Source organism: Phacochoerus africanus, chromosome 1 (assembly GCF_016906955.1).
Source record: "Phacochoerus africanus isolate WHEZ1 chromosome 1, ROS_Pafr_v1, whole genome shotgun sequence".
Lineage (NCBI taxonomy): Eukaryota > Metazoa > Chordata > Mammalia > Artiodactyla > Suidae > Phacochoerus > Phacochoerus africanus.
In genome coordinates this window covers 82202056-82216215 of record NC_062544.1, presented here as the reverse complement: position 1 = coordinate 82216215, position 14160 = coordinate 82202056, and the positions used below count along the sequence as shown (strand labels likewise).

The following is a 14160-nucleotide window of genomic DNA, read 5'->3' as shown; positions in this document are numbered from 1 at the left end:
AGTAACCAAGAGGACTTAATTTACATATATTTAACTACCTGGTAAGTTGGCCAGTAGAAACAAACATAAAAAAAGGCATCTTTTACCTAATCCAAACTTGCGGAAAGGTAATAATTATGAAGGATATACATAATTATTCTCTCAATTCCTGAGACTGGCCTTTCAAAATATAAAACAATGATAAAATCAAACGGTAATAATAATAATTTCTGAAAAAAACAAAGAATGGTGCAGATTTCTAACAAACAATTTACATGTCATATTTATTTTAGTAAGTATTTTGTAGTACTACAAATACATGCAACTTTTTTTTTCCTTTTTAGGGCCGTATTTGCAGCATACGGAAGTTCCCAGGCTAGAGTCAAATCAGAGCTGCAGCCGCCAGCCAATACCACAGCCGTGGCAACAGTGGTTCCAAACTGCATTACTCTGCAGTTTGTGGCAATGCCGGATCCTTAACTCACTGACTGAGGCCAGGGATCAAACCCACATCCTCACAGACACTATGTCAGGTTCTTAATCTGCTGAGCCACAATGGGAACTCCAGCATGCAATCTTTAAATCCCAGAAATACTTTTTTCTTTCATTATGTTCTAAGAGTTAAGACATCTGATTAAGAACCAAACTTCTAAAAAGGAATCTTTAGACCTGACTTCCAGGAAGTTTTAATAAACTTCGAAAATGGGGGTATATTTTCTAATAGTATTTTCCATCTTTCATGTATATATAAATTGTTCTTGGGATTAAAAAAAAAAAAATTTTTTTTTTTTGGCCATATCCACAGCAACATGCAGAAGTTTCCAGGCCAGGGATCAAACCCACACCACACCAGTGACAATGCCAGATCCTTAACCACTAAGCCACCAGGGAACACCTGGGATAAAAAATTTTAAATCTCCAAACCCTATTAAATAAAGAATGACGATGATTCTCCAAAATGGATTAATCTATTATGAAAAGTAAGGACTGAAGGCACAGTCTAATCTACATGTTTCCCGAAGATATCCAAGGCCATTTTCTCCAACCAAAGGGAGAAGGGAAGGCACAGTGGGCTATAAAAGTAGGAAAAAGCCAAAAAGGAACAGGAATTTGTAAAAGAAAAATAGATCTTTAGTAAAAGTAGGACATTTTAGAATGCTTTAACAGCTAGAATCATCTGCAATAGTCCATTCAATTTAAATATCTATTTTGACAGCTGGCTGTCCAGCAAAACAAAGGGTATAAAACACTGACATGCTGGTGAACAACTGCCTTGTATAAATCAGACCCAAAATTTATCATCAAGTCCTGCACTGTAGAGGGTGGATGGAGATGGGGAGTCTGGTAGTCATTAAATTTTAAAAAAAGGAAAGAAACCAGAACCAGTTAGTGTTGCAAAAACACACTTTTGAAAAAGCCCTTTTTGAACTTACTTTAAGTGCTGACTTGAACTGAAATCAGTTATACTTTTATAACAAAAACAGGTCCATCATTATTACATTTCTGCTCTACTGCACGTTAACAGCACACATTTTACAGCACTGCACATAAGAAATAAGGATGAACTACTGAATGCTATATTGTGTACTACACGACGTACAACATAACCGCCTCCTGAACCTCTCTCACCTTCCAAAGTGTTTGCTCCATTAATATTCACTAGCTTGAAAGGAATGTGAAAATGTTGTAGCCCTACTTAAATCTTTAAACATCTAAAGAAAATAGGACTCTCTAAATCTTTCTTTAAAGGGGCACAGTTTGGATGGAAAATTAATTCAAGTTGGAACAAGCATACCTGTATTATTGGCTGAGTAATGTATGGGTCAAGGTAAGGCATCAGTTTGCAGTAGACATCAGCTATGCTTATTTGGTGGGCTACCACTGTGATGAACCCCACAGCGCCATAGCGTATCCACAGATTGGGATGACACAGAAAGGGGGCTAAAGAGGAAAAAAAAAAACATATGGATTAAACCATGTTCATAAAGAGCTTCAAACTATCAAGAGATACAAATTTTGACCTTATAACACAATTGATAAAGGGCTTACACCAAATGTTACTATCAACTTCCCTTCATATACTCAGGGAAGATAAACTGAACCAAGTGATCCACTGATATTATAATACTCCCTACCAAATATATTAGCAATACCATAAAAAAGTAAAAATAGCTATTTCTTTTCTGAAGATTTAAATTGTTATACTTTTAGTCAGGGCTAAAGATGAGAAGGCATATAGTCATTTACAAGACTAGATTAAAAACTACTAGACAGAGACCTAAGAAGTTCCAAGAGTATAGAGCAAACTATTACTCCCCTACAGAACTACTATACCCCACAGAAGTCCAAGAACACACCATCTACCACATAAAGGGCAAAGAAACTGAGAAGTTGTTTCTTCTCCAAGCCATAGCTTGGACTAAGGGAATGATTTCATCTGACAGACATTATTTTTAATGTAAAGATTTGATCATATCAAATACAATACTCAAACATCCATTCACAAGGCATTATGAATGCCTGAAAGGCAGAAAACATGATGATCATTCTTAAAAAGTTTAAAATATAAGATTAAACCAGAAAATTAAACGAATATCTGTTCACATCTTTAACTATTTTCTGTACTATAACTAAAATCAATGATTTCAACTGACATAAGATTTAGAATAAAATTCAAACATCTAAACTAACCTCATTTAGAATAAAATTCAAATTTCTAAAAGCAAAAAAAAAGGCATTAGTTCTGAGCAAGCAAAAGCAAAAACATCAGCATGTACAGAATATTAATTTCACAAGAAATTGAGGCTACTAGAGAAATAAGAATAACTATCCCAGTGATGTCAACATCACAGTAGAGTGAGACATTCCCTTTGTCCCTCCCCTTTAATCTACAACCAGTGAAACATCCACAACTCAACAAAGGTGCCTCTATCTAACACCCAAGATGCAAGAGAATTCCATACATCTGTGCATCTAAAAGTGGGTGGAATGGAACACACAGAGGAGGGAGAACAGGGGAACAGGTAGTGACTACAATTCTGACCCTCTGGCCAAGGCAGCTGAACCCACAGACCAGAGAACCAGTAGCAGCAGTGGGGGAGTAGCACACACAACTCAATCCCCACCCTCCAAGGCAGCACCCATAGCCACAGGGAACTGGTCAGCCACAGTGGGGCCTAGGATCCCAACCCTTGAGCCACAGAGGCACTCATGACTCTGGCCTCCTATAGTTCCAGCCAACACAGCAAAGCCCTCAAGCCTTACAACACCCAGCCCATTAGAGACACTCATGCAACCCCAGCTCCACCCCTAGACTCCCCTCATCCTGTGACAGTGGGGCCTGGGGCTCAAGGGATCCTGGACATGGCAGGAAAGCCTACCATCCTGGTACCTCAGGCAATGACACCAGCAACACTAGCAGCAGCAAGGTATCAGCAACACCAGGGGCACAAGAAGCAATAATGAGGTCACAGGGTGACACCTCTATCAGAGGCAGAAGAGTGCAAACTGCAGACTTTCAAATATAACCAGAGGCAGCTCAAGTAAAAGAAATTTAAAAACAAAACCCAAAAAACTTTGTGCTATAGCGCCACCTACTGTAAACCAGAGAGAAGCCTCTAACTTTTAACCTGTTGAAGCATTAGAATCACGTAGAAAGGTGTTCACTACTTCAGAGGCACAAAAAGAACAACTCAACAAGCATGATGAAGAACAACAGTAACACAAAAAGGAAATGACAATTATCCAGAAACTAAAGACACAGAATCCTGTGATCTGACAGAGAATTCAAAACAGGTGTCATGAAGAAAGTCAACAAGCTACATGAGAACTCAGAAAGGCAATTCAATGAGCTCAGGAACAAAATTAATGAACAGAAGGAATACTTTACCAAAGAGCTTGAAACTCTAAAAAGGAACCAAACAAATTCTGGAGCTGAAGAATTCAATGAACGAGTTGAAAAATACATTATAAAGCAACAGAAATAGAGTAGACCATATGGAAGACAGAATTGAAGACAGAAAACTAAGAAATCTAAAAGTAGAAAAAAGAAATAAGACACTTTAAAAAAATGAGGCAATTCTATTAGACTCCTTTAGGAAGGGTAACATGCGGTAATGGGTATCCCAGGAGAACAGAGAGAGAAAGGAACCGAGAGGTTATTTAAAGAAATAATAGCAGAAAACTTCCCAAGCCTGAAGAAGGAACTGTATATACAAGTCCATGAAACTAAGAGAATATTTAATAACCTCAAATGCAAAGAAAAACAAAAAACTTCTCTAATACAGACTATATTAAATTTGTCAAAAATCAATGACAAAGAATTTTAATGGCAATCAGGGATAAAAAGACAGAAAACTACAAAGGAAACCCTAGCCCTGCCTCAGGCTACTAGCAGTTTCTCAACAGAAACCCTACAGGCCAAGAGGGAATGGAATGACATTCTCAAAATACTGAAAGATAAAAACTGTCACCCAATGACGTTCCCTTGTGGTTCAGCAATTAAGGATCCAGTGTTGTCGTCGTTGTGGCTCAGGTCATTGCCATGGCATGGGTCCCATTCCCGGCCTGGGAACTTCCACATACTGTAAGCACAGACAAAAACAAAACAAAAACAAAACTGTCACCCAAGAATACCCTAGCCAGCAAAGTTACCATCCAAATGTGAAGAAGAAATGAAGACCTCACCAAACAAAAGCTGAGAGAATTCAGCAATACCAAGCCCTGCCTTCTACCAGAAACAAAAAGCCAAAGTACACAAAACTTTGAATAAGGTGATAGAGTAACTTTTTATCAGAATAGGCTTTAAAGCACTTTATTACAGCATAAAGTTTAAAGGGGGGAAGGAAGGTGGGAAAACAGAAAAAATAATTATAGCTACTTCAATTTGGTAACAAACACATTATAAAAAGGGATCATGTGAGATAAGAAAAAACACAAAGAGGGAAGGGGAAAAGGATGGAATCCATAGAAGTAAATGAAAACGCCACCAACAGAAAAAGGACTATTTTACCTATGAGATGTGTTATACAAACCTCATGGGAACCACAAAACATAAATCTAGAGCAGAAACAGGAATCAGGAAAAAAATGAGGAAACTGAGAAAAGTATCAGAGAAAACCACCAAGCCACACAGTGAACAGAAACACAAGGGAAAAGAAACAATGGAGATGTAAAGCAACCAGAAAACAGAAGATTAAATGGCAACATTAAGCCCTTATTTATCAACAATCACCCTAAATTTAAACTGATCAACTTCACCAATCAAAAAACAGAGTGGATGGATGCATTAAAAAGCACGACCCAACTATAAGCTGCCTCCACAAGATTCACCTCCTCTCTAAGGACAAACACAGTCTCAGAATGAAGGGATGGAAGATACTGCAAATCATGGCCTCAGGAGAGTGGATGTGGTCATACTTTTGTCAGATAGAACAGACTTCAAGCCAAAAAAAGGTTTAAAAAAAAAGAGAGAGACAACAATGGACAGTATACAATGATAAAATGAGACAAGTCTTCAAGAAGACATAACAGTGAGTACTACACCTAACACAGCAGCACCAAAATATACAAAACAATTGCTAACAGGCCTAAAGGGAGAGAGTAACAGCAATACAGTAACAGTAGGGGACTTTAACACCCTACTTATATTAATGGATAGATCTTACAGACAGAAATAAGCCCATATGTGCGGACAACAAAGGAGCACAGAACACACAATGGAGAAAGAACACTCTCTTCTATAAATGGTGTTGGGAAAACTGGACAACTACATGCAAAATAAATGAAACTGGACCACTGTCTCACACCATATACAAAAATCAATTCAAAATGGATTAAAGACTTGAATGTAAGACCTAAAAGCATACAATTACTAGCAGAAAACTAAGCAGTATGTTCTCTGACTGAAGTCTTAGCAAAATCTTTCTAGATCTCCTCAGTCAAGAGAAACAAAAGCGTAAATAAACAAATGGGACTACATCAAACTGAAAAGCTTCTTCATAGCAAAGAAACCATCAAGAAAACAGACAACCTACTGAATGGGGAAGATATCTGCAAATCACACATCCAATAAAGAGTTAATGTCCAATATATATATAAAGAACTCATAGAATTCAACAACAAAAAACAATCTGAATTAAAAATGGGCAGGGGAGTTGAACAGACATTTTTCCAAAGATGACATAAACAGGAGATGTTCACCATCTCATAAGGAAATGCAAATCAAAACTATGATGAGCTATCATTTCATAGCCATTAGACTAGCTATAAGAGAAAGACAAGGAGTTCCCATCGTGGCGCAGTGGTTAACGAATCCGACTAGGAACCATGAGGTTGCGGGTTCAATCCCTGGCCTCGCTCAGTGGGTTAAGGATCTGGCGTTGCCATGAGCTGCGGTGTAGGTTGCAGATGCGGCTCGGACCCCACGTTGCTGTGGCTCTGGCATAGGCCGGTGACTACAGCTCCAATTCGACCTCTGGCCTGGGAACCTCCATATGCCATGGGAAGCAGCCCTTGAAAAGGCAAAAATACCAAAAAAAAAAAAAAAAAGAGAGAGAGAAAGACAAAAACTAGCAAGTGCTGGCAAGGATATGGAGAAAAGGGAACCTCATACACTGCTAGTAGCAATGTAAACTGGTGCTGCCGGTGTGGAGGAAGGTGTGAAGATTCCTCAAAACATTAAGACTAGAACTACCATAAGATCCAGCTATTTCATTTCTGGGTATGTATCCAAAGAATAAGAAACACTAATTCAAAAAAGATATAGGCACCCCTATGTCCATCACAGCATTATTTCAATAGTCAAGATAAAGGCCCATCAATGGATGAATGGATAAAGATGATGCAGGGTATAAATGTGCAACGGAATATTACTCAGCCATAAAAAAAAAAATGAAATCTTGCCATCTGCAACAATATGGATGGGCCTTAAGAGTATCATGCTAAGTTAAAATATGTCAGACAGAAAGAAAATACCACAATGATTTCATTCATATGTGGAATACAAAAAATAAATAAATAAATGAACAAGCCAAACCAAACCAAAACAAACACAAAGATACAAAGGACAGACCAGTAGTTACCAGATAGGGAAGGGCAGGGAGGAAGACAAAATGGCTAAAGGGGATTAGCTGAAGGAAGATGGATAAAAACTAAAATTTTGGTGGTGAGCAGAAATACAATGCTGCATACATGAAACTTATTTACTGTTATAAACTAATGTTAAACCTCAAAAAATAAATTTAAAAATTAAGAAATGAGGAGTTCCCATGGTAACTCAGCAGATTAAGGACCCAACATGGTATCCGAGAGGATGCAGATTTGATCCCTGGCTTCACTCAGTGGGTTAAAGATTCAGCATTGCCACAAGGAAGCTGCAGTGTAGGTCACAGATGGAGCTCAGACTGGTGGCTGTGGCAAGGGCTGCAGCTGCAGCTCTGATTTGACCCCTGGCCTGGGAACTTCCACATGCCATAGGCGCAGCTGTAAAAAGGAAAAAAAAATAAGAAATGCTCCAAAAAAAAATACTGTTACATTATAATATTACTCTCATAAATAAGGGGAGGAGAAAAAAAATGTTCACCGTTCAAGACACCTGTCTCCAAAGTTCTCCCATTTCCAATTTTTCTAATTACACATGGAGACGATTTTAATTGTTTCATAAATACCCTACAGCCCCTGAGACAGCCAGCAAGGGAGGGCTGGTAGTCTTCCCTTGACAACATGGAAAATGAGAGCTGGAAAAACAATGCAAAACCTTCAAAAAATAACTAAAGATGATCTAGCAGGAGTTAGGTACTGGATGAGTCTAAATTGTTGGTCCCAATTCTTTTATTTCTTTACCTTTTCTTTTTTGCTGCCCCCTGGGTACATGGAGTTCCCAGGCCAAGGATCAGATCTGAGCCACAGTTGCAACCTCCACCACAGCTGCAGCAATGCAGGATCCTTTAACCCACTGTACCAGCCAGGACCAAACCTGAGTCCTGGTGCTGCAGAGACATTACCAACCCTGCTGCACAACTCCTTGGTCCCAATTCTTTGTGTAATCTGTGTTACACAATCACACTCTTGCCTGGTGCTCATTGTGTACAAAGGGTACAGTTCCTTCCCTCGCTCTTGTCTCAGTCACAGTACTTGCTCTAGTCAACAGAGTATCAGCAGATGTAACACAAATGGAGGCTGGAAAATGTGCAGCATAGCTAAGTTCCTGCCATCACCCAGAACAGAACCTGGGTGGCTCTCCCTCCAATCTGGCTCCAGAATGAGACAGTTATGTCACAGTCACCACAATCTGGGAGATGCAGAGCCTAAGCAGCTCACAGCTCACAGATACATGATGAGAACTTTATTAAAGCATTTACTGGGATTTTGTGGTTGACTGTTGTACAGCATTACTGTATCAGTAAGTAGCTGATACAAAGAACCCCAAACATGAGTTCCTGTTGTGGCTCAGTAGGTTAAAGACCTGACCCTATCTCAGAGGATGCAGGTTCGATCCCTGGCCTTGTTCAGTGAGTTAAGGATTGTCACAAGTTGCAGAGATGGTCACAGATGCAGCTTGGATCTCATGTTGCTGTGGCTGCAGTGTAGACCAAAGCTGCAGCTCCAATTCGACCCCTAGTCGGGAACTTCCATATGTCACACATGCAACTGGGGGAAAGAAAAAAGAAAAAACACAAAGAATCCCAAACACTCAAAAGAAACAAGAAACCAGAATCTACAGGATTTCCTAGAAAACATCCAATACATTTCCATTCTGGGGACAGGCCAAGGAGAAGGAGAGTTGTCATAATATCTGCGTAGAAACAGTGCAGTTTTTAATCATGATAATCATCATCACAACTCCCTTTAAGAATCATGACAATATGGAGTACCCATCGTGGCTCAGTGGTTAATGAACCAGACTACCATCCATGAGATGTGGGTTCAATCCCTGGCCTCGCTCAGTGGGTTAAGCATCCGGCACTGTGGTGCAAATCCGGAGCTGTGGTGCAAATCACATACACAACTCGGATCCAGTGCTGCTGTGGCTGTGGCGTGGGCCAGCAGCTACAATTCCGATTCAAACCTTAGCCTGGGAACCTCCACATGCCGTAGGTGCGGGCCTAAGAAGACAAAAAAAAAAAAAAGAATCACGACAATAGACTAACCATGCAGAGTTTAAAGACAGATCCACAGAAGGATATGTACAGTTTATCATTTAAGTAGCTGTTTCCAAGTTGCTATTTTTTTTTCTTTTAAATAGTTCAAAATGCAAACAAATTACTGTTTCCTAGATTTTCATCACTATGGCTTTGTTGTACTAAATTGAGTTCCAGTTCTAAGGGAGTTCCACATCAGAAAGTTGTACCACACTGGGTTTATTTTATACCTAAATTTATTTGATGCTAAACTCAAGATACTTGAGTATCCCCTATGTTCATCCTATGTTCAATGACTAGAAACAGCAGGATCCAGAAAAATCTCTGCAAAATTTGGCAGGAGGGTTAAAGCACTACCTTTTATGGCAATTTTTGCTTAAAAATTGATAGACATTAGAGTTCCCATCATGGCGCAGCAAAAACAAATCCGACTAGGAACCATGAGGTTGCGGGTTCGATCCCTGGCCTCGCTCAGTGGGTTAAGGATCCAGTGTTGCCATGAGCTGGCTCGGATCTGGCATTGCGTGGCTCTGGCATAGGCCAGTGGCTACAGCTTTGATTAGATCCCTAGCCTGGGAACCTCTATATGCTGAGGGTATGGCCCTAAAAGGACAAAAGACAAAAAAAAAAAAAAAGACATCCATTTTGCAGATAAGTAAAATGCTAATTATATGCTATACTAAATCTCAAAAATCATTCCAAATAATTAGGCAAAAGAAGGAATATATTATGTGAAATTATACAGGTAGGTATTTATATACAGAGGATATGAATTAGTATAAAGAAGATCAAAGTCAAAAGCAAGAAAAACTCAATCCTTGGGAGGTAACACCACTTTCACAGGAGAAAAAAGAAAGCCCTGTTATGAGAATTCAGAAAATGAGAATGAGCAGGAAAATATTCCAGGCAGCAAAATATGCATGTTAAAATGATACATCTTCTTCTTAATTTTATCATGAAAAGGACTATATCTCTGCCTTACACTACACAGGACTAGAAATTCAAAAAAAACCTAGTATCTTTTATTTTAATATTAATAATTTTTGTTTCCCAAAATATCAGCTCTTTAAAACATTGGGAAAAAAATAAAGATGACTCCCTTGAGGTTCAGCACTCTGTAGCTTATACAAACACTAAAAAGCATTGCAATATAGCAGAGATTTTTATCATCATTATGTTGTTAAATTACGATTACTCAAAACTTTTTAAATCTGTAATTTTTTAACATAAACAGCAAAAAATTCAAACCAAATTAGAGTTTGGTTAACTAATTCTGGCTTCCTATTAATTTTTCTTGGCAAAGCATTTAGCAGCAATATTTTATCTAAAAAGGCCATTTTCAGAGTTCCCTTCATGGCTCAGTGGTTAACGAACCTGACTAGGATCCATGATGATGCTGATTCGATCCCTGGCGTGCTCAGTGGGTTAAGGATCCAGGGTTGCCATGAGCTGTGGTGTACGTCACAGATGCAACTCGGACATGTGTTCCTGTGGCTGTGGCGTAGGCTGGAAGCTGTAGCTCCAACTTGACCCCTAGCCTGGGAACTTACATATGCCGCAGGTGTAGCCCTAAAAAAGCAAAAAGATAAAAAAATAAAAAGGTATTTTCTAAGATTCCATGTCATCTCAGTACAAAGGTAACTTGCAATCTTAGTCTTCTATCGCTTAATTTTAAGAAAATATAAGAATATAAAAGTATAAAACTTCTGATGTTTTTAATTTTACAATGTGTCACATTTACCTGAGGGCTCTTAGTTTGAATGTTAAGTTGATGGACACAGATGAGTGTTATAAAGGGCCAAAAATTAATTCCTTTCATTGGTTAATAAAATTACTAGCAGTATTAGAGCCAATACTAGGGATTCTTAACTAGAAATCAACACAGTGAAAGAAGTCACAGACAATCCACCCACATCCAATTTCAACCTAACTGACTAATGGTCAAGTGTCTAAAAACAGAACGAGACTCTTCAGAGCAGTAAAAACTTTATCATACTGTGTTTAAAAATCAAAGAGCAAAACAAAATCTTCATTTTTCAAGGATCACCAAGACTTAGTGACAGATTCAAGGTGTATATTCTAACCTGGCTGGAGGACCAATGCTCCCACTTGTGTGTGTGTCTGCATGTCGTTTACATACACACAACCATGAAGGCCTATGCAAGCACATGGGTGACAATAAACTGAAAATCTGACTCCTGATTGCCTGGAAGCTTTGCAATGCCCTATCAGTTGTTATTTCTCTTACTAGCCCCTAATTTTCCCATTCTAATTTTAAAAGAAACAAAAACTTACCAATATCACTGGCAAATTCATAGACATGGGGTTTTTGCAGCAGAGCTAACTGGCACATACAGGTGAGGGCATTAAGAGCTTTCACAATAACAAATTCCTCAGCATCACTAAGACCTTGTTGCAGCAGGGGCTTGAGAATTGAGGAGCTTTGCCAGCCAACATAGGCAGCAACACCTGAAAAAGAGAAGCAACATTACCTGATTATCCTATATCTGAAAGTACAAATGCCATTAGGTAAGACAATAAACTTAATTAGAAACTAAATATACTGAGTGACAATCTTGGAGGAGGACACTGCACTTCCTACCCAATGCAACAAATGAGAAAGAACAACGCCAAAGCAAATTACTAAGAAATTCTATGACACCAAGGGGAAAAAAAAAGATCCTATGAACTTACAGAAAGAAAAATAAAGAACCCCTAAAAAGGAAGGAAAATGAGACTGACATCAAATGGTCTTCAAGAACAATGGAGGCGAGAACATAACAGAGCAAGACCTTCAAAGTTATGGAAGAAACCTAATACCCAAATTGTCAATAAAATGAGAAAACAAAAGATAAGTCATTTTGAGAAATGCAAGAACTATACAGGCTTACCTCCCATGCAGGTATTTCTAAGAAAGTTTCTTAAGGACATATTCCAGCAAAATAATGAAAATGTAGAACATATAAAATAGTAGACATAACCCAGGAATTTAAAGGGAAAAAAAGGAGAATAGCTAGTAAAAATCTAGAAATCAGTCAGCCCAAATTAGAACTAAAAGAAAACAGACTTCAAAAATATTATCAAGAAGAAAAATGGAATATATTACAAGTGACAGATGAAGTTGTTAAGAAAGAAGCTAGATATTATATATAAAGAAGGTATATACTACTTTTCTCTCTAAAAGGAAAACAAAGAAATCTCAAACTCCAGACAACAAACTATTCACGAAAGTTGGAGTGTAAAAGTGAAATAAATTAAAATGCTCTATGTATTTAGTAGTTTGCAGAGGACAGAAAAAAGAACCCATTGACATTCTCAACCTTTGATAAAGGAGTCATGACAATATTGTGGTGAAGCAATTATAAATGTAGTGCCCTATTTGGCTCTAAAGCCAACAAAATTTATGCATTCATAATTGTATAAATTGTTTTTAATGTTCAGAATCAGTCTATACAAAGTACAAAAGACTATTACAATTATAGAACAGAAAGTAAATACTATAAACTATGAAAATGCAACTGTTAGTTGAACTGTCAATTAACAATTAGTTGAATCATCAACCAACAAAAGGAGAAAATGGCCACTAAATTCCTCACAGACCAAATCAGAAGTAGACCAACAAGAAAAAGACTTAATTATTTAAAGTTGTAAAAAATTAAAAACTGCAGCACTATGAACATAGCGATCTACATCTCAAAACAGAGAGGGGAAGAGGGATGAGGATATATGAGTGAGTTAACTCCTCATCTGCCATAGAAAAAAGTCAAGAGATAAAGTATCAGTTGATAATCCTAAAAACAGTATTATGAAATACTATTTAGAGATACAGCCAATATCCACCTGAAAATATCAAACCAAAACCACGAACCAGAGCAGACGTCTCTGGAAAGTGCAACAATAGCTGCCTTTCATACATTACATTACTTCATAAATTTTGAATAATTTGCAAAAGTGTTTTTCTCATTTAATTGAGAAATAATTTCAATTTTTATTTATTAAAAGGGAAAATGCTATCTAAAATTCCAGTGGAGTTTCCATCATGGCACAACAGAAACAAACCTGACTAGGAACCATGAGGTTGCAGGTTCGATCCCTGGCCTTACTCAGTGGGTTAAGATTTTGGCGTAGCCATGAGCTGTGGTGTAGGTCACAGATGCAACTCGGATCTGATGTTGCTGTGGCTGTACTGTAGGCTGGCAGCTGCAGCTCTGATTAGACCCCTAGCCTGGGAACCTCCATATGCTGTGAGTGCAGCCATAAAAAGCAAAAAGATAAAAAAAAATAAAAAATAAAAAAAATTTCAGTGGATTACATTTAGAAACTTTGCAAACTGAAATGTATAATAAGCTAAAGTAGCTCAAATTATTTTGGAAAAAAAGACTGATGACTGGGGAGTTTATTCTACTAGATACAAAAGTTTCTTATAAATATATAAGAAGTAGAAATTACATAACTATGAAAATAAAGTATAATACTGAGCACACAAGTGAAAAGTCAATGAAATAGGATACCTAGAAAACTGATTCTAAAAGGCATATACATGCAACTAATGATAATAGAAGCTTCACAAATCAATGGAAAATAAAATGTTTAGTAAATAGTGCAAACAGGTTTTACTTCTCAGAAAAATTTAGATTTCACCTCATACCACAGACCCCCAAAAAATTAAGGTTTATTTTATTATGTGGGAAAAAATTAAAACGACAACAAAAAAACATATGCACCAAACAGATTATTAATTTAATTCTGGAATAGGAAAAGATTTAAGCACGAAAGTTAAAAAAAAAAAAATCACAAAGGAAAAGATCAAATAAGTTGACAACACTAAATTTATTTTAAAAGACATAAAAAATAATAATCAAGTTATTGAGAAGTGTTTGCCATAGCAATGATAAAAAATTATTGTCTTGAAGTTCCCATTGTGGCACAGTGGTTAACGAATCCAACTAGGAACCATGAGGTTTTGGGTTCAATCCCCGGCCTCACTTAGTGGGTTAAGGGTCCGGCGTTGCCAAGAGCTGTGGTGTAGGCTGCAGACACG

The 14160-nt window shown here is 37.7% G+C and overlaps 1 protein-coding gene across 3 annotated transcripts in view; it reads right to left on the bottom strand.

Annotated features, from left to right (window-relative positions):
* Window positions 1-14160, bottom strand: part of PIK3R4 (phosphoinositide-3-kinase regulatory subunit 4) — an 83646-nt gene that overhangs the window by 45152 nt on the left and 24334 nt on the right. For all 3 annotated transcript variants that reach the window (XM_047768351.1, XM_047768360.1, XM_047768370.1), the window contains exons 7-8: window positions 11415-11588; window positions 1775-1920 (exon numbers count right to left, since the gene is read on the bottom strand). In XM_047768351.1, coding sequence (XP_047624307.1) covers window positions 1775-1920; window positions 11415-11588 — 320 coding nt within the window. The remainder of the gene's footprint in view (window positions 1-1774; window positions 1921-11414; window positions 11589-14160) is intronic.